Source organism: Chrysochloris asiatica, unplaced genomic scaffold (assembly GCF_000296735.1).
Source record: "Chrysochloris asiatica unplaced genomic scaffold, ChrAsi1.0 scaffold00076, whole genome shotgun sequence".
In the NCBI taxonomy this organism is placed as follows: Eukaryota; Metazoa; Chordata; class Mammalia; order Afrosoricida; family Chrysochloridae; genus Chrysochloris; species Chrysochloris asiatica.
In genome coordinates this window covers 5,068,957-5,087,607 of record NW_006408594.1, presented here as the reverse complement: position 1 = coordinate 5,087,607, position 18,651 = coordinate 5,068,957, and the positions used below count along the sequence as shown (strand labels likewise).

The following is an 18,651-nucleotide window of genomic DNA, read 5'->3' as shown; positions in this document are numbered from 1 at the left end:
AGATGGATTGGCCAAATGGCAGCATCGATGGACTCAAGTGTGTTAACAGTATTGAGGTTGGCCAAGGATCGGGCAATGTTTCTTTCTGGTGTGCATAAAGTCACTATACAACAACAACAAGGTATTATTGTTGGCCGTTGAGTCAATTCCAACTGATAAGAACCCTAAAGCACAGGAAAGTACTGTCTACAGACATTCCTAGCGTGTCATTTCACAGAAGCAGAAGCAGATTGGGCTCAAACCACTAACCTTTAAGTTAGCAGCTGAGTACTTCAGGAGTTTGCTGCCCTGGTGGTGCAGTGGTTAAAGCATTCGGCTACTAACTAAAAGGTTGATAGTTTGAACCCATCAGCTACTCCGAGGGAGAAAGATAGGGCAGTCTGCTGGCATCCATAAAGAATTACAATCTCCTAGTAGCATAGCGCTGTGGGTTAATGCACCAGACTACAAAGCCATTTGAACTGCAATGTCAGTGGTTCAAGCTCACCCGCTGCTCTTTGGAAACCCTATACAGGGTCACTATGGGTGAGAACCAATTCGACGGCACTTAACAACAACAACAAGTAGCGTAGTAGTTACAAATTGGGCTGCGAACCTTAAAGTCAGCTGTTCGAAACTACCAGCTGTTCCGTGGGAGAAAGATGAGGCTTTCTGCTCCCGTAAAGAAACCCTGTACAGGGTCGCTGTGAGTCAGAACCAACTCCACGGCACATCACCACCACCACCACTAGAGTGTTGGACTCCTGGTGTGACACTGTGGGTTAAAGCTCTGGACTGCAAAGTCAGTTTGATCCACAAGGTTGGTGGTTCAAGCTCACCAGCCACTCCTCGGAAACCCTATGCAGGATAGGTATGAGTTGGAACTGAGTTGACAGCACTTACCAAGAATAACAGCTAGACTTCTAACCACAAAGTCAGCAGTTCAAACCCACCAACCTCTCCACAAGAGAAAGATGAGGTTTCCTCCTCCCTTAAAGATTTACAGCCTCAGAAACCCTAGACAGGGTGATGTGCCGTGGAGTCCTAGAATTGACTCAATAGGTGTTGGTTTGGTTTTTTCAGATAGAGTCACTATGACTATCCAAATTCATTCAACTGCTGTTGTACTGTTGTTGTGAAGTGCCATTTAGTTGGTTCAAACTCATAGAAACTCTGTATAGGGTTTCCAAGGAGGAGCTAGTGGGTTTGAATTGTTGACCTTGCAGATAACGGTCCAGTGCTTATTCTACAGCACCACATCAGGACTGTAGTGGGTGAATAATTAGAAGCCATGTGCTACCTCTTTGTAGCAATTGGTGGGTTCCAACCACCAACCTTTTGCTTAGCAGCCTAATGCTTAACCATTCACCACCATATCTCTTCAAAAGTGTAGAGTACCTTGTTGTTAGATGGAGAGCCTGGATTCAGACTCCAACTGTAGAGCTTTGAGTCTGTGCTCTAGTCACTGCAATGCTGTCTCTAAATCAAAGTGTCCTACGCTGAACTCCTGAACTATCCCACACCTACCTCCTTCACATCTGCTCCCCCTATGGCACCCCATCACAACTCCATCCCTCTGGTTTACAGGCCTGACAGCATCTTTTTCTCCATACCCTTACCCAATCTATGAAGACATTCAAGGGCTCTACCTGCTAAATACACTCAGAATCCAACCCTTTCTCCCACCTCCACCATCACCTCTCACCTGGACAAGTATACTGCAATCCTCTACTCTTGTCTCATTGCATTCTGTCCAGTCTCAACCAACAGCCAAGCAGATCTTCTCCAAACTCCTATATATAACTCTCAATAAAACACAGTCCTCACCATGGTCCCCTGCCTGACTGCTCTTCCCCCAGCCATCCAGGGACCTAACCTGCTCTCCCTTCAAGTTTTTACTCAAGTATCGTAGCACCATCTACCCGACCAGTCTCTTTGATATTGCAGAGGGGTTCATACAAAGTTCCTGTCTGGTGCAAGATGGTTAATATACTGAGCTGTTAACTGAAAGGCTTTGAGTCCACCCAGACGCACCTTGGAACAAAGACCTATCAATCAATCAATTTTTGAAAAGGCATTCATTGCAAACCCTATGGGGTGTAGTTCTATTCTGACACACATGGGGCCTTCATGAGTCAGATTCAATGCTTTTGTGTTAAACGGTTCATTCACAGGGCTCACACTATAAAGAAAAGCAAAGGGAAAGTCTGGATGGCGGTTTCTTGGCAGGAGAAGGCTGGCGCAGTGGGAAAAGTACACTGGGACTTGGAGGTTCTGGTTAAGCCCTCCCTTAACCTTGGCCATGGCACAAGCTATTGAATTTATTCTTCTTTAACAGCACATAGAGATTTGATACTCTCTTGGTATGAATAATAGCTTACAAAATTGAAAGAAAAAAAAAGACATTGTGACTAAATTGGCATTAGTTCAGGAATGCAAGTTTGGTTATTAGAAAATCAATTCACATAATTCAACACATTAATAGATGAAAGGAGAAAATTATATGATCGTCTGAAAAATTGCAGTATAAATAGTCAAGCCTCAATATCTACTCATAATATTTTAAAACTAAGATGCAAATTAGGAATAAAAGGGAACTTTCTTCACCTGATAAAGGTTTCTTCCTTTTTTTTTTAAAGTATGTTAAGTTGCTGCATGTGAATCTGAAACATCATGCACATGTGGAAACTTAATAGTTGGCAGAAGAGCTACTAGAGGTCACCGGGAGGGAAATGGAACTATCAAATAAATGGTGATGAGACCATTGGTAATGCACATAAAGAAGGAATTAAAAATGAACCCCTGTGTCACACCAGAACCAGAAATCCATGTGGATTACATACTTAAATGTGAAAAGCAAGGAAAGATTATCCCTATTACTCAGCATGGGTTAGGATTTCTTCAGCCTGCTCTTTGTGAAACCTTCTCTCATCTCAGTAAATAGCAACTCCATCCTTCCTTTTGTTAATGTCAAAGCCTTTGAAGTCAACTTAATTCCTCTCAACCGTATTTTCTCTCACACCCCAAATCCATTCATTGGCATATTCTGTTTGGTCTACCTTACACCAGTAAGCCAGTTGTCATCAAGTTGACTTAATTGATGTGTGTTGACCCCATGTGTGTCAGAGTAGAACTGTGCTCCATAGGGTTGCTTGGTTGGTTTTTTAAAAATACATAGAAAATCCCAAAGACTCAGTAAGAAAATTGTTAGAACTCATTGAAAAATTCAGCAAATTGGCAGGATACAAGATCAATATACAAAAATCAGTTGGATTCCTATACATCAATAAAGACAGCTCTGAAAAGGAAATTAGGAAAACAATACCATTTACAATTGTTGTTGTTGTTAAGTGCCATTGACCGGGTTCTAACTCATAGTGACCTTATATAGGGTTTCTGAGGAGCAATTTAAATACTTAGAAATAAAGCTAACTAGAGAAACAAAAAATCCATACAAGGAAGACTACAAAACCAGCAGTAGTAGCAAAGTTCAATAAAAACAGGAAACAACAAATATTGGTGAGCGTGTGGAGAGACCGGGACCCTCCTACATTGTTGGTGGGACTGTAAAATGGCTTAACCACTTGGAAAACGGTATGATGCTTCCTCAGAAAGTTGGAAATAGAAATATCTTATGACTCAACAATCCCTCTACTTGGTATATATTACAAGAAATGTGAGCCAGGACACAAGTAGATATATGCACACCGATGTTCATCTCAGTGCTTTTCACAATAACAAAAACATGGAGACAGCCTAAATTTCTATCAGTGGAAGAGTGGATAAACAAACTTTGGTATAGATGCGCAATGAAAGACTATGAAAATTAGAAGAAGAATAATGAATCTGTAAAACAAACTTATAACATGGATTTACCTGAAGGACATTATGCTGAGTGAAATTAGTCAATCACAACAGGACAAATGTGTCACCACTATTGTAAAAACTCAAGAAAAGGTTTCCATAAGAGAGAAGGGATAGTAATTCACTGGCTACAATAGACACACATTGACTCAGATGCTGGGAAGGGCAATATACAAGGGTGAAGTTGGCAAAAGAAAGATGAAGACTGGTGGTGACGCACAGGGGAATGCAAGTGCTAAAGAGGATAGAGGTAAATAGTGGTATATACATAACTTTAGAACAACAGTGTTCTGTGTGTGCATACAAACTGAGCTGGTATGGGAGGAAGAGTGGCAGAGATATGTAAATATTTTTATTTGTTGTTGTTAAGTGCCGTCGAGTCAGTTTTGACCCATAGCGACCCTGAACAGGGTTTCCGAGGCTGTAAATCTTTACGGGAGCAGATCGCCTCATCTTTCTCCCGCGGAACAGCTGGTAGTTTCGAACTGCAGACCTTGCGGTTTGCAGCCTGATTCGTAACCACTACGCTACCAGAGCTCCTTATAGCCCACAAATAATTAAATGTTTGAAAGAGGATATTTGCACATGGGTAACCACAGGGAGAAAGTAGGATAACTGTTGTTATAAGAGGGGATTGCAATCATTATATATGAACTAAAGTGATTTGTTGAATGTAAAACCAATGATCTTGTCTGTAACCTTTGCTCAATTCACAATAAAATAAAAAAAGATTTCAATGTGTATTCCATCAATTCCTTGAGTCTTGTTCTTTGCCAATACCTTCAATGCAACTTGCACCATTGGCTCTTGATCAAATGCTACCTCTTGAAATGATTGAACACCAACCATTTCTTTTTGGTACAGTGACTCTGCATATTCCTTCCATCTTCTTTTGATGGTTTCTGCATCATTCAATATTTTGCCCATAGACTCTTTCAATATTTCAAATTAAGGCTTGAATTTTTCTCTTCAGTATTTCAGCTTGAGAAATGCTGAACATGTTCTTCCCTTTTGGTTTCCTAACTCCAGGTCTTCACATGTTTCACTGTAATACTTGGCTTTGTTTTCTAGAGTTGTCCTTTGAAATTTTCTATTCAGCTCTCTTACCTCCTCATTAGTGTCTAATGCATCAAATCTGTTCTTGAGATGGTCTCTAAATTCAAGTGGGATATGTTCAAAATCATATTTTGGCTCTCATGGACTTGTTTTCATTTTCTTCAGCTTCAGCCTGAACTTGCATATGAGCAATTGATGATATGTTCCACACTCTGCCCCTGGACTTGTTTTGACTGATAATATGGAGCTTTTTCACTGTCTCTTTGGTTTCTGTGTATTCTATCTGTTGAGGTTCATGTGTATAGTCATCTTTCATGTTGTTTTAAAAAGGTATTTGCAATGAGTAAGTCATTGGGCTTGCAAAATTTGATCATGTGATCTCAATTTCCTCTGTTTTTAACCTTTGCATTCCAATCACCAGTAATTATCAATGCATCTTGATTGCATGTTTGATAGAATGTTTGGTAGAATTCTTCAAGTTCATCATCACTAGCTTTAGTGTAAATTTGAATAATATTGGTATTAGCTTGTCTTTCTTGTAAGCGTATAGATACTATTCTATCTCAAATAGTGTTTTCTTCAAGATAGATCTTGAAATGTTTTTGATGATGAAAGCAACACCATTTCTCTTGAATTTGTTATTCTCGTCATACTAAAACATATGATTGATTCACATATGCCAATACCAGTCCACTTCAGGCTCACTAATGCCTAGGATGTTGGTCTGTATGCATTTCATTTCAGTTTTGACAACTTCCAACTTTCTTAGATTCATACTTTATATGAATCCTGGTGTAGTGCTGTGTGTTAATGCACTGGGCTGCAAAGTTGGTTTGAACCCCAAGGTTGGCGATTCAAGCTCACCAGTCACTCCTCAGAAACCTTATTCAGGGTCTCTATGGGTTGAAACTGACTCAACAGTACTTAATAACAATAACATACTTCATACATCCCAAGTTCTGATTATGAATGGGTTTTTACAGCTGTTTCTCCTCATTTGAATTGTGCTCCGTCAGCAAACGAAGGTCCTGAAAGCTTTACTCCATTTGTGTCATCATGATCAACTCTACTTTGAGGAGGCAGCTCTTCCCCAGTCATATTTTGAGTGCCTTCCAACCTGAGGGGCTCATCTTCCAGCATTGTATCTGACAATGTTCTGGTGCTCTTCATCATGTTTCATTATTCAATACTCTGGTGCTATCTGACAGTGTTCCACTGCTATTCATAAAGTTTTCAGTGGCTTAACATTCAGAATTAGTCCACCTTTCCTTCTTCTTAGTCTTAGTCTGAAAGCTCAGCTGAAAGCTGTCCACCATGTTGGTATTTAAAGTACCAGGAGCATTGCTTCCAGCATCACAGCAACATGCAATCAACCACAGTACACCACACTGATAGATGAGTAGTGGCAGAAAAACAATAGACATGTCGGGGAACAATGACGCTAGGGAGGGACCCACACCTTATAATAATCAACCATTTGAGGTCAAAAGGGCAGCATTTACCCATGGACAAAGTTCAGAAGGGTTAAGAAAGAAGAAGCTGGAAACCAGAAACACAGGGAAGAAGTAGGATAAGTATGCTACATTGTGCAGATTCCATTCAATTACATGAAGCAAAATGCATATGAATTGTTGAATGGAAAACTAATTTGTTCTGTAAACTTTCACCCAATTCACACAAAAAAGGATTGTTGTTGTTGTTTTTTTTTTTAATGAAGAAAATAAACTGTTGAATTGGTGTATGTTCTGCTATATTTATCCTCAACATAAACAAAAGTTAATTAACTAATTAATTTTTTTTTTGATCCTATGATGGTCTCAATCACTATCATTAAACTTAACTGTTGGCTCTTGTCAGCTGGTGCAAGCAGGCAGAAGCTGGCTCCAGCTTAGCCTTGGCCCAGTTCTGTGTCTTAGGCTGAAAGATGGGTGCACAGAAGGTTCATAGTATTCTTTACACATTGTGTGTGCATTACCACTTAAGGTTATAGGTGGGAACGGTTTCGTGATAATTGTTTAAAAGAAGTGGCAAGCAGGATTCCTGAGATCTGGGCCAAAGGAGAATTTGAGCTGTACTTCCTCCTCTCTCCTTCACCCCACCCCCTGAACAGCTCAAAGGAAAACCCAGAAAGGCTTTGATTGGGTGTCACGTTCCTCTGGTGACAGGGATCTGTGCCAGGCAAAGGAGGTTTGCCAGGGCAAGGAGGAAGGTCAGAAAGAGTTGACCCACTGCCATGAGGTTGGGCTGGCGCAGAGGCAGCAGCCATGGACTCAAGCCTGACAACAATGTGAAGACGGCACAGGACCAGGCAGTGTTTCCTTCTGTTTTGCATAGACAGCAACTAACAACAACAAATGAATCTGACTGGTATATGGGGGCATAGAGAAGTCCCTACATGCTGACCATGGACCCCTATCAGAACATTCCAGAAAATCCTTGGCCACAGGGCCTTTGCTTGGGAGGTAACCAGTTGCCAGAGAAAGACCAATGAATTAGAACCACAGGTCCCCTTCACATGACAAAGAGGCTTGGCAACTTGTCTTCAATCTGCCTATGGATAACACTCCCGCAATCCAACAGGGTCATGCTGACCCACAGGGACCATTGCAACACCGGGACTCTCAAGCCCGCCCTGCCTTTTCCCAGTAGATACCATCACTGGACTCTCAGAAAGAAAAAAGAATGACCCCACGGTGCTTGAGTGTTCCCTGTGTGTAGCAGAGTCTTGCCAAAAACCCATTGAACTGAGGAGCATGCAGGCTTAGAGAGGTGACAGATCTTGTCCAAGGTCACCCAACTAGGGAGTGGAAGAGCTGAGCTTTGAACTCAGGAAACCTGGCATTGTCACTGTGGCCAAAGGTGCTCAGTTCTCCTATTGGCAGATTAAGAAGTCAGAGATGTCTAGGGAATGAGGCTGACAATTAACCTGGGTTTGTGCACAATGTGACCAAGTTGTAAAGGAAACTGGTCATTCCCAGTACTGGGCCCAGGGACTAGCATAGAGAACCTGGTGACCATAAAATGAGTAACCTTGGTGGTGTACCCCAGGACCCTAAGCCCCCATATGAGGTTTAGGAAGAGGTGGACACTACAAAGGCCAATGCTGTTGGGCCCATAGGTCTTCACAGCCTCCACCCTTGCCCTCTGACCTGACCTTGAAACAAATTTGACCGCATGTTGTAGCCCAGATCGTAGTAGTCTGAGAACCTGGAAGAGATTTCCAAGGGGCTCTGGTTCCTGCTGGGCCATGAACTTGACCTCTTCTGGCACTCCACGGCTTCATCAATGGCCCTTCGTGCCTGAGTGGGGAGGGAGGGAGAGGAAACAAGGAATAGGAAAGCAGGTTCAAGCCTCACATCTCTCCTCAAACTCCTCCTCCCTCTGACCCTGTCTTCACTACCTCAGGCTTAGCCCTCCACAAACCCCAGGGACCTGGAGAGCTGGGAAGCCAGCCACACACACCATGGACTGCAGGCACCAAAGATAACAAAAATAAAACTTCCTCCACACTTTGAGCAGCTTCTCTGGGCATCATCCTTAATGTCAAAAAAACACTGCCAAGGAGTTGATCCAACTCATAGTGACCCCAGAGAACAGAGTAGAAGTGCTTCTAGGGTTTTTTTTGAGGCTGTAAAGCTATACAAGGAGCTCTGGTAGCATAGTGGTTACAAGTTGGGCCGCTAACCTCAAGGTCAGCAGTTCGAAACTAACAGCTGTTCCAAGGGAGAAAGAGGAGGTTTTCTGCTCCTGTAAAGATTGACAGCCTCGGAAAACTTGTACAGGGTCGCTATGAGTTGGAACCGACTCAATGGCACATAACCACTACCACCAAATCTATATAGGAGTAGACTGCCCTGTTGAACAGGTGGTGGGTTTGAACTGCCAGCCTCTAAGTTAACAGCCCAATGCCTAACCCACTGTGTTACAAAGGTCTCTTTGAAGTCTTAATCCAAAACCACTGTCATCGTGTTGATTCCAACTCATACTGACCCTCTTTAAGTGTTCAGAGATTGCAGATTTTCATGAGAGCAGATCTCTTCCCCAGATTGGCTGATAGATTCAATGTGCTGACCTGGTGATTAGCAGTCCAGTGCTTAGCCTACAGCACCACACCAGGACTCCTTATGGTGCTGGTGGTTATGTGCCATCAAGTTTATTCCAACTCACAGCAACCCTGGATAGGGTTTCCGAGACTGTAAATCTTTATGGGACCAGAAAGCCTCATCTTTCTCCCGTGGAGCAACTGGTAGATTCAAACTGCTGACCTTGCAATTAGCAATCCAACTCGTAATCAGCTCACTACCAGGGCTCCTTGGGAGTCCTAAGTTGTTGTTGTTGTTGTGTTGTCAAATCGGTTCCAACTCATAGCAGCCTTGTATAGGGTTTCTGAGGAGTGGCTACTGAGTTTGAACCGCCGACCTTGTGGTCAAGTGTTTATCCTACAGCACCACACCAGGACTCATTATTGTTGTTGTTAGGTGCCATGGAGTCAGTACTGACTCATGGGGACCCTGTGCACAACAGAATGAAACTCTGCCTGACCCTGGGCCAACCTCACAATCATTGCAATGTTTGAGCCCATTGCTGCTGCTACTGCGCCAATCCATCTTGTTGGGGGTCTTCCTCTTTTTCTCTGGTCCTCCATTTTACCAAACATGATATCCTTCTCCAGTGACTGGCCCCTCCTAACAATATGTTCAAAGTATGAGAGATGAAGTCTAGCCATCCTGACTTCCAGGGAGCATTCTGACTGTACTTCTTCCAACACAGACTAATTTGTTCTTTTGGCAGTCCATGGTACTTTCAATATTCTACTCCAACACCCTAACTCAAATATATCAGTTCTTCTACAGTCTTCCTTATTCACTGTCCAGCTTTCACATACATATGAGGTTATTGAAAATACCATGGCTTGGGTCAGGAACACCTTAGTCCTCAAGCTGACATCTTTGCTCTTCAACACTTTAAAGAAGTTTTGTGCAGCAGATTTGCCTAATGCAATACGTCGTTTGATTTCTTGACTGCTGCTTCCATGAGTGTTGATGATCAATCTGAGCAAAATGAAGTCTTTGACAATTTCAATATTTTCTCCATTTATATGGATGTTATTTATTGGTCCAGAACAAATAAAATATTTTTTTCTTTACATTGAGGTGCAACACATACAGAAGGTTGTGATCTTTGATCTTCATCGGCAAGTATTTTAAGTCCTCTTCACTTTCATCAAGCAAGGTTGTATCATCTGCATATTGCAGGCTGTTAATGAGTCTTCCCCCAATCATGATGCCATGTTTTTATTCATATAGTCCAGTTTCTCGGATTATTTGCTCAGAATATAGATTGAATAAGTATGGTGAAAGAATACAACCCTGGAGTACACCTTCCCTAATTTTAAACCATTCAGTGTGCCCTTGTTCTGTTGGAACAACTGCCTCATAGTCTATGTACAAGTTCCTCATGAACACAATTAAGTGTTCTGGAATACTCATTTTTCTCAATGTTTTCCATAGCTTGTGATTATCCATATTTTGAAAGCCTTTGCATAGTCTGGTAATCTCTACTTTCAGCCAAGATCCATCTGATGTCAGCAATGATATCCCTTATTCCATGTCCTCTTCTGAATCCAGCTTGAACCTCTGGAAGTTCTATGTTAATATATGGTTGCAGTCATTTTTAAATTATATTTAGAAAAATTTTGCTTGTGTTGGATATTAATAATATTGTCCAATGATTTCCACATTCCACTGGAATGGGCATAAGTATGGATCTTTTCCAGTCAATTGGCCAAGTAGCTGTCTTCCAAATTTTTTGGCTTAGATGAGTGAGTGCCTGCAAGGTAACATCAATTTGTTTAAAGATTTCTATTTGTATTCCATCAATTCCTTATAGAACTCCTTTTGTTGTTGTTAAGTGCCATCTAGTCAGTTCCAAAGGGGGTCATTATTCCTACATTTTATAAATGAGTAGACTGGGTCTCCAAGGGTGTCACTCAGGTCATACTATAGGTGAGCCTAGAGCCTGCTCTCCTAGATGCAATGTCACCTCAAGGTGGACTCTTAGATTTCATAGAGTCCAACTCCTTTTTTGTAACAATGGGGACACTGAAACCCAGAGAAGTTGAATCTAGACCCATCCATCAAGAAACCTAGGGTCAAGTCCCTACTGTGCTATATACCAATACTGATTTTGGACAAATCTGAACCTCTCTGGACCTCAAGTTCCCTACTTGTAAAATGGGAGAAGGAAAGAACTGAACGGTCTTTGAAGTAGCTTCCAGCTGTGACATATGCTGGTTTGATGTGCCAGCTCTTCAGAAAAACAATGTCTGTGATTTGAGCCCAAGACAGTGGTGGCTGAGAGAGAAATGCCACTTCCCCAAGTCCAAGAAGGGCAGTGAGAGGTCCTGACCATATGTCCTTTCCTCAGATTGGGACAAGAGCCCCAGTGGGCCAGAGCATTTAGGGTTTCAACTTCCCAGACTGCTAGCAGAGGAAATCACCACACCTTAAGAGACAAAGTGGAAGGGACGGTGGCCGAGAGGGGAAGCCTTTATGATCCTGCATCTTCCACTTGCACAGAATGTGACTCTGAAAAGATTCCTCATCTATAAAAATGGAACACCATGTCCAGTTACCAACGACATTGCTAAGAGGGGTTGAGGTGTTGTCCTTGAAAGTATGTCTGAGAATGCCTTAGCATTTGATCAGAAATGGCAGATGAGTTTCATGTCAAGTTTCAGTTGATTAGTAGTGACTGACAAATCAGGTGGATAAGAGAGTACCAGCATCGATTATTGATGTCTGCCATGAACGCAGATGAGGAGAGTTGTGGTATATGTGCCATGTATTTGCCCATGGTGTCTAGTCCAACTGCCTCAATGTACTGGTGTGTCAACTGAAGCTCAGAGAGGGAGAGTAATTTATTTAAAGTTACTCAGCATTCAAAGGCAGAGCCAAGATTCAAACCTGATTTCCAACCAATTTTGTCCACTTACTCAGACTATCTTCCTTAGGAGAGATGTTCAAATTGTCAGCATCCAATTCAAACACAAGACTTGTAACTGCAAATGCATTAAGAGCCAGTATTCCATTTGGGTCTGGTCCCACACCAGTGGGTGATTCGGTGAAATCTTTGAATACCTCCAAGCCTCAGGTTTTTAATCTGTAAAATGGGGATCATAACAGTACCTTCCTCACTGGGTTGTTGGGAAGATGAAATGAATTGTTATGTGTAAAGAGTTTCAACCATGCGCAGTGCTGAATCAATAAATATTAGTGCTGTCCTGGTGTGGTGCTGCAGGATAAGGCACTGGAACGCAAGGCTGGTTTGAACCACAAGGTCAGCGGATCAAACTCGCCAACTGCTCCTTGGAAACCCTATACAGGGTCACTATGAATCAGAACCCATTCTACGGCACTTAACAACAGGCTAAGTACTAGACTGCTAACCACAAGGTCAGTGGTTCAAACCCACCAGCTGTTCCTCGAAAACCCTATACATAGGGTCGCTGAGTCAGAACCAACTCAAAGGCACTTAACAACAACAACAACAGTGATATTATTATGGGGACCCTAAGAGGAGTACTGGTGTGGCTTTGCAGGATGAGCACTAGACTGAAAGATTGATTTGAACTGCAAGGTGGTGGTTCAAACCCACCTTGGAAACCCTATATAGGGTTGCTAAGAGTCAGCACTTAACAACAAAGAGCAGAAGAAAGACACAAAGATACAAAGATACATAGTGATACAATGGTTAAGTGCTCAGCTGCTAACTGAAAAGTTGGTTGTTCAAACCTACCAGCCACTCTATGGGAGAAAGATGAGGCAGTCAGCTTCCATAAAGATTTTAAGTCTTGGAAACCCTGTGGAGCACTTCTATGCAGTCCTATAGGGTCGCTGTGGGTTGGAATTGGCTCAGTGATAACAAGTATGATAAGAGCAGATTTCCTTGGCGTCCTCATTTAAAGTCTCTATGAAGAAGCCTCTTGTTTCCCCCTTAGTCTCCTGACCCACCTGCTCCTCGGTGACCAGCTGATCCACCATGTTGCTCCCAAACTTGTGGCGAATATTGTCAGGAATGACACTCTTCTCCTGGCACTCGGGTGAGCCCCTCCAGTCCTGAGCCTGCAAGCCGACATCTCCTTCCAGCCCCTGGCCTGGCAGAGCTCCCTCTTGGTAGGCACCCATGTTCTCCTTTGAAGAGTGTCGTGGGCATCCCCTCTGCAGGGGCCCAGACTGTAGGTCCATCCCCAGAGAGCCCCCGTGGATGGCTGTTGGGGGAGGAGGTTGCACCTTCTTTACATGGGCCAGCCTGAGCTGGCTGCTTCCGGTGTTGTCTCCCTGGGTTGGGGATGACAGTGGGCTGTCTAAGGGGCTACAGGCATTTCTCCAGGAGTTCGAGTCCTGTTGGGCCTCCTTGTTGTTCAGGTGGGTCCTGGTCAAAGTGGTTGTACCTGAGTTGGGGGACATAAACAGGCAATCACTCAGAAAGAGGAGAGCAGGCAGGGGGCACAGAGGTGGTATGGGGCGAGCAGACAGACACAAAGCCCCAGAGAGGCAGAGACAAGGACAGAGGTCCTAAGGGCCTATAGTGTGCTGAGCAAGACAGAGAGAGGCAAGGGAAGAATTACTGCAGTCGCCAAGTCCCCCAGTGACAGGATAACAGTCTTATTCTTATCCCATGCTGCTTTTGACAAAAAGGCATACAGCGCAAGTCTATCCAGCCTTGAGACCTCGCTGTGGGAACTTGAGCAGGGATCTGGCCTGTGCCTCAGTGTCCCTGGCCCCATTTACTTAGCTTCCTTCCATATCTTGATCCACCCAGTCACACAGTGAGGGAATTCAATGGGTGCGGGGGCTAACTGGGGGCATTCCTGAACTTGACTGGGAGATAATCAGAGCAGGTCAGAGTCTGGTCTTCCTTCCAGCTCATGAAAGCTCCCCATCCCCATTCCTTCCTCTGCTTCCCAGGGCTAATTGGGTGGGATCTTCCCAGCCATCCCTGGCTCCCACATCTCTATCCAGTGTCCCCCACACCCACACCCAGTCCTTCACCATTCACCCACTCCAGGAACCCACTAGAGAGATGGTCACTTAATCCCACCCATCGTATGATGGACCATGAGGCTGGCTCTGCTTCCTGGAATACCAGTTCTCCTTTTTCGTAAATTGAAGTCCTATCTTTCTGTTGTGGGTTCACTCATTAGCTGCCATGGAGTTGACCCCCAACTTATGGAGACTCCCTGAACAACAGAGCACTACAGGCCCTGCTGTCCTCCAGGACACACAGAGACACAGGAGAGAAGGCCGTGCTAAGACCGAGATTGTACTAAGGCAGCTGAGAACCAAGCAACACCACGGGCTGCTGCAAGGGGCAAGGAAGGGGTCTTCCTTAGCGCTTTCCAAGGGAGGATGCCCCTGGATGGCACAGATGGTGAAGTACTTGACTATCAGCAGAAAGATTGGTGGGTTGAACCCATTCAGAAGCACCTTGGAGGACAGTCCTGGTAATCTGCTTCTAAAAGGCCATGCATCACCTGGGAAACTGATAGAGCAGTTTAACTCTGCACCCATGACACTGCCGTTCATTGGAATTAACCCAATGACAACAACATGACCCTGGCTAGACCACAATGGCAGACTTCTAGCCTCCAGGACTGAAAGGATACATTGCTGTTATTTGAAGTCATCAGGTTCCCAATGCACTGGTCTGCAAAAAAAATAGTCCCACCAAGAAATCCACCCTGACACCATCCCCACCCAGCCCAGCCAGCTCCTCCTCTCAGCTCCCCAACACTCAACACATCTCTCAAGATGCTCGGGGAGTGATGGACAGACTGTCTTGGTTGCCCTCCTAGATGGGGAAGGTGGGTGGTATTGAGACAGGGTCTGTGTAGAATGAGTCAGGTCTGGGCCGTCACCACAGCCAGCAGAGAGCTCTGTGTGTGCGAGACAGTGGTGAATACAGGGGAAGAGGCAGGGTGGCTGCAGGGTATCAGACCCGAATAACTCTCAGTGGGTTCTCAGATGCTCATTTCCTCTGACTGTCATGAGCTAAGGAAGCCCCGGGTCGTGGTTCAACTGCAATGTTTTCTCTTCATGAATATAAGTGGTGGCCGACCTCCCCACCCTGGCATCTTGGGGTACAGCATCATCAGAACACTTAAAGGGTAGGTATGTTCTTCTCTTAACTGGGAAATAAACCAATAAGATAGAGATCAAATTACCCTCCATGGCCTGCCCCCATCCTCAGTCCTATTCAGTTGTTGTTGTTAAGTACCCTGGAGTCAGTTCCGACTCATAGTGACCCTGAACAGGTTTCCGAGGCTGCAAATCTTTACAGGAGCAGAAAGCCTCATCTTTCTCCCACAGAACAGCTAGTAGATCTGCCGACCTTGAGGTAAGCTGCCCTATTCGTAACCACTATGCTACCAGAGCTCCTTAGTCGTATTCTGTAGCTCCCTTCAAAACTTTTTGGAAGGGCTCTCCATCCCTCTCCAAGGAGAAATTTATGTCACCTTTGTTTATAAATGAAATCAGACTCTAGGTATTGTATGTAACTTGCTGTTCAACATGTAACACTAGGTCTTGGCAGTAATGTGGCTTTCTTTTCAGATTGCTCAGGAGTTAGCTCCCACCCACAGTCAGGTTTTGAAGTGGTCTTTTAACTCCCAGTGGACCCTGCTTTTCTGTGGCCAAGTAGCGGTACTCTGGGAGAGCCCCTCTCAGTCATCCCAAGAAGTGCTGCTGAACCCTCCCCAGGGAAGTGGGAGGTAGAGAAAGCAGAGATCAAGCAGTCTGATCCTGGCCTATCCCTTTGTCCCCCACACCAAAGGTAGACGTCTGACCTGTTCCCCCAGCAAACAGGAAGCCAAGCTGAGGGTGGGAGTGTGGTGGGGATGCACAGTCTCAGAAAAGAGAGACAGAGAATGGGAAGTGCCCAGCATCAGGTACTCAACAACAGCCCTCATCCTGCACTTGGGGAGACATAGGTCCAGCACAGGGGTGGGTGCCCTCTGACTCCACAAGGCTCCTCAATCCTACCAGGCTCCACTTCAGGCTGTCTCCTCTCACAGCCCAACCATACTATCACCGCATCCTGTCCTCGCCGTGTAATAATTGCCTGCTCACCCCATGCCTATTCCTGGAGGTTCTAAGTGCTTTAACAATGGGGACCTCGGCTTGAATCCAATGCCTCAAAGAACCAATATATTCACCTATTGGTTCATTGTACTGTGTGCCAGGTGCTGACGCAGGTCCTAGGTTGCAACAATGACCCCAACATGCCAATCCCTGTCCTCTGGGAGCTAAATATATGTGGAATGAATGAAGGCATGAGTGAATAAATGAATGAAGGTCTCATCTGTCATTTCTGGAATCTCACTGTAACTCCACCTCTCCTGCACTCCATTCATTCAACTATACAACAGGGAAGGCAAATCCCAAGAAGAAAAACTCTCAGTGAGATGGTTGGCATAGTAGTCACCAGAATGGACTTTGTTGTTAAGTGCCGTAGATTCAATTCCAACCCATAGAGACCCTGTATAGGGTTTCCAAGGAGCAGCTGGTGACCTTGAACCACTGACGTAGCAGTCTGATGTATTAGCTTACAGTGCCACACCTACTAACCTGGGTGGTGAAGATGGTGCGGGACCAGGTAGCCTTTCCTTCATGGGGTCCCACACCAAACCGATTGCCATCAAGTTGATTCCAACTCATAGCAACCCTTTAGCAGCCTTATAGGACACAGTGGAGTCCTGGTGTGGCACTGTGGGTTAATAAGCTGGACTGCAAAGTTGGTTTCAACCACAAGGTCAGCGGTTCAAGCTCACCAGCTGCTCCTTGGAAACCATATACAGGGTTGCTATGAGTCAGAATCACTGGCACTTGGTAACAACAACAATTGGAGAAAGAGTTCATCAGGAGTCCCACTCAAACACTCTGGGCTCCCTCTGTCTCCTGACCTTCCCGCCACCACACACACACCACCCTTCTCTAGCCTGTAGGGACCCTTCCCAGTGTGGACCCCACTCAGTCATTGCTACTGTGAAACACTTTGTTCTTTCTCAGGTTAGAATCCTGCCCTCAAGGATTAGGTCCAAGATCTCTGTCACCCCCTCTCAGTATTCTATGTCTTTCAGCTACCAGCCTTCTCTTGCATCTAGGCCTGAAGTGTTGATCTCACTGTTGCCCTGCCTCTCCTTCCCCTCCTCAGCTTGGCTTGGCTCACTGAGAACTGACATGTACCCCCACCAACACTAGGCCAGGCCCTGCTATCCCACAACCCTGTGCTGGGGCACCAAGTCAGTTCCCTCTTAGCTCTGAGCCCCTCAGTGGGGGCTGTACTGGGGTCATAACCCACAAATATTCCCTCCCCAACCTTCTTCTTCTGTCTTCAAACAGAAGACTTGAGGAATCCGGGCCATGATGGTGGGTCTGAGGGCCAAAGTAAGAGTGAGAGAGAAGAAGGTGGGAGGTGCCACTGCTTCTCCTCCGGAGGTCCTGGGTGCAGGTTCTGTATGTCCCTGGTCCCTGGTCCTCCCAGCCTACCTGCTCTGTGGCCCAGCTCCATTTTCTCTTGTTTCTCGTCCTGGGACAGGTAATTCCAAGTTTAGTCCTGTAGACAAAAAAGCCCACTCATTGAATAATTGTTATCAGGACTGATTATGAGGGCTGGAAATGTAAAGGTAGACATTTTGTAGCAAGGAGGGGAGGGATTAACTTTACAGTGTAGGAGTGGAGGTCCCTGGGACCATCAAAGGAGAAGAGCGGAGAGCAGGACCCTACGCAGAGAAGCAGTGACGCCAGAGATGGAGGCAGAGACGATGACGTGGAGAGATGGAGCAGCTGGGGACTTTAGACCCAGAGAGGGAGAGGGGCTGTGTGCTGACGACTGGGGGGTGGGGTGTCAGGCTTGCAGGGTATACCCTTTGGTTAGTTGATGATGCACGGAGGGGATTGTAACCATGGCAATGAAATGATATAGGATAGGATGAATGTAAAACTAATGTTCTCCCATGTAAACTACCGCATAATTCACAATAAAACATTTAAAAAAAAGGGGCCACTCATTCATTGCCTCAGAAGACACAGGCTTTCTGGTGCTGACCAGAGAGACTGCGCGCTCTAACCAGAGATACCTCCATGCTGCTCCTGGGATTCAGGCCCTGGCCAGACCTGCATAGGCCCTGCCTCAACCACCACTCACACTGGCCTCTGCCTCCTGCCCACTGCAGGCCCGACCTCCTATGAAAAGCCCTGGGCACCCTCACTACCGGGTCCTTTCTCAAACGGTTCCTCTTCTTCCTTTATAATTGTTTAGATCGCATTGTGTTGTGTCCCCAAAATAAATGTGGGAGTCCTAACCCTGTGGATGTAATCCCATTTGGGAGTAAACTTCTTTGTTAGGTTAATGAGGCCAAATCAGTGTAAGGTGAGCTCTAAATGTAACCAATTCTGAGTGATATAAAGAACAGCATATTGTCGTGTGCCTTTGAGTGGAGTCTGACTCATACAGGAAGAACTGCCCTATGGGATTTCCTAAACTGCTCTCTGGGAGAAAGATGAGGCTGTCAGCTCCCTTAGAGAGTGGTACTCTCAAACACCTGAAGGAGCAGTTCTACTATGTCCTATGGGGTCACTGTGAGTCAGAATGGACCCCATAGCACTGGGTTTGGGTGACTTTTAATCTTTATGGGAGCAGACCACCAGCTGTTTTCTCCTGTACTGTTGGCTAGTGGGTTCAAACCACCAA

General features: G+C 45.0%; 1 protein-coding gene across 1 annotated transcript in view; it reads right to left on the bottom strand.

The window, feature by feature from the left end:
* Positions 1–17,469, bottom strand: part of TEX33 (testis expressed 33) — a 39,507-nt gene extending 22,038 nt beyond the window's left edge. The window contains exons 1-3 of the mRNA XM_006865220.1: positions 17,448–17,469; positions 12,912–13,351; positions 8,054–8,198 (exon numbers count right to left, since the gene is read on the bottom strand). Of these exons, the coding sequence (XP_006865282.1) occupies positions 8,054–8,198; positions 12,912–13,351; positions 17,448–17,469 (607 nt within the window). The remainder of the gene's footprint in view (positions 1–8,053; positions 8,199–12,911; positions 13,352–17,447) is intronic.
* Between the last annotated feature and the right edge of the window lie 1,182 nt (positions 17,470–18,651).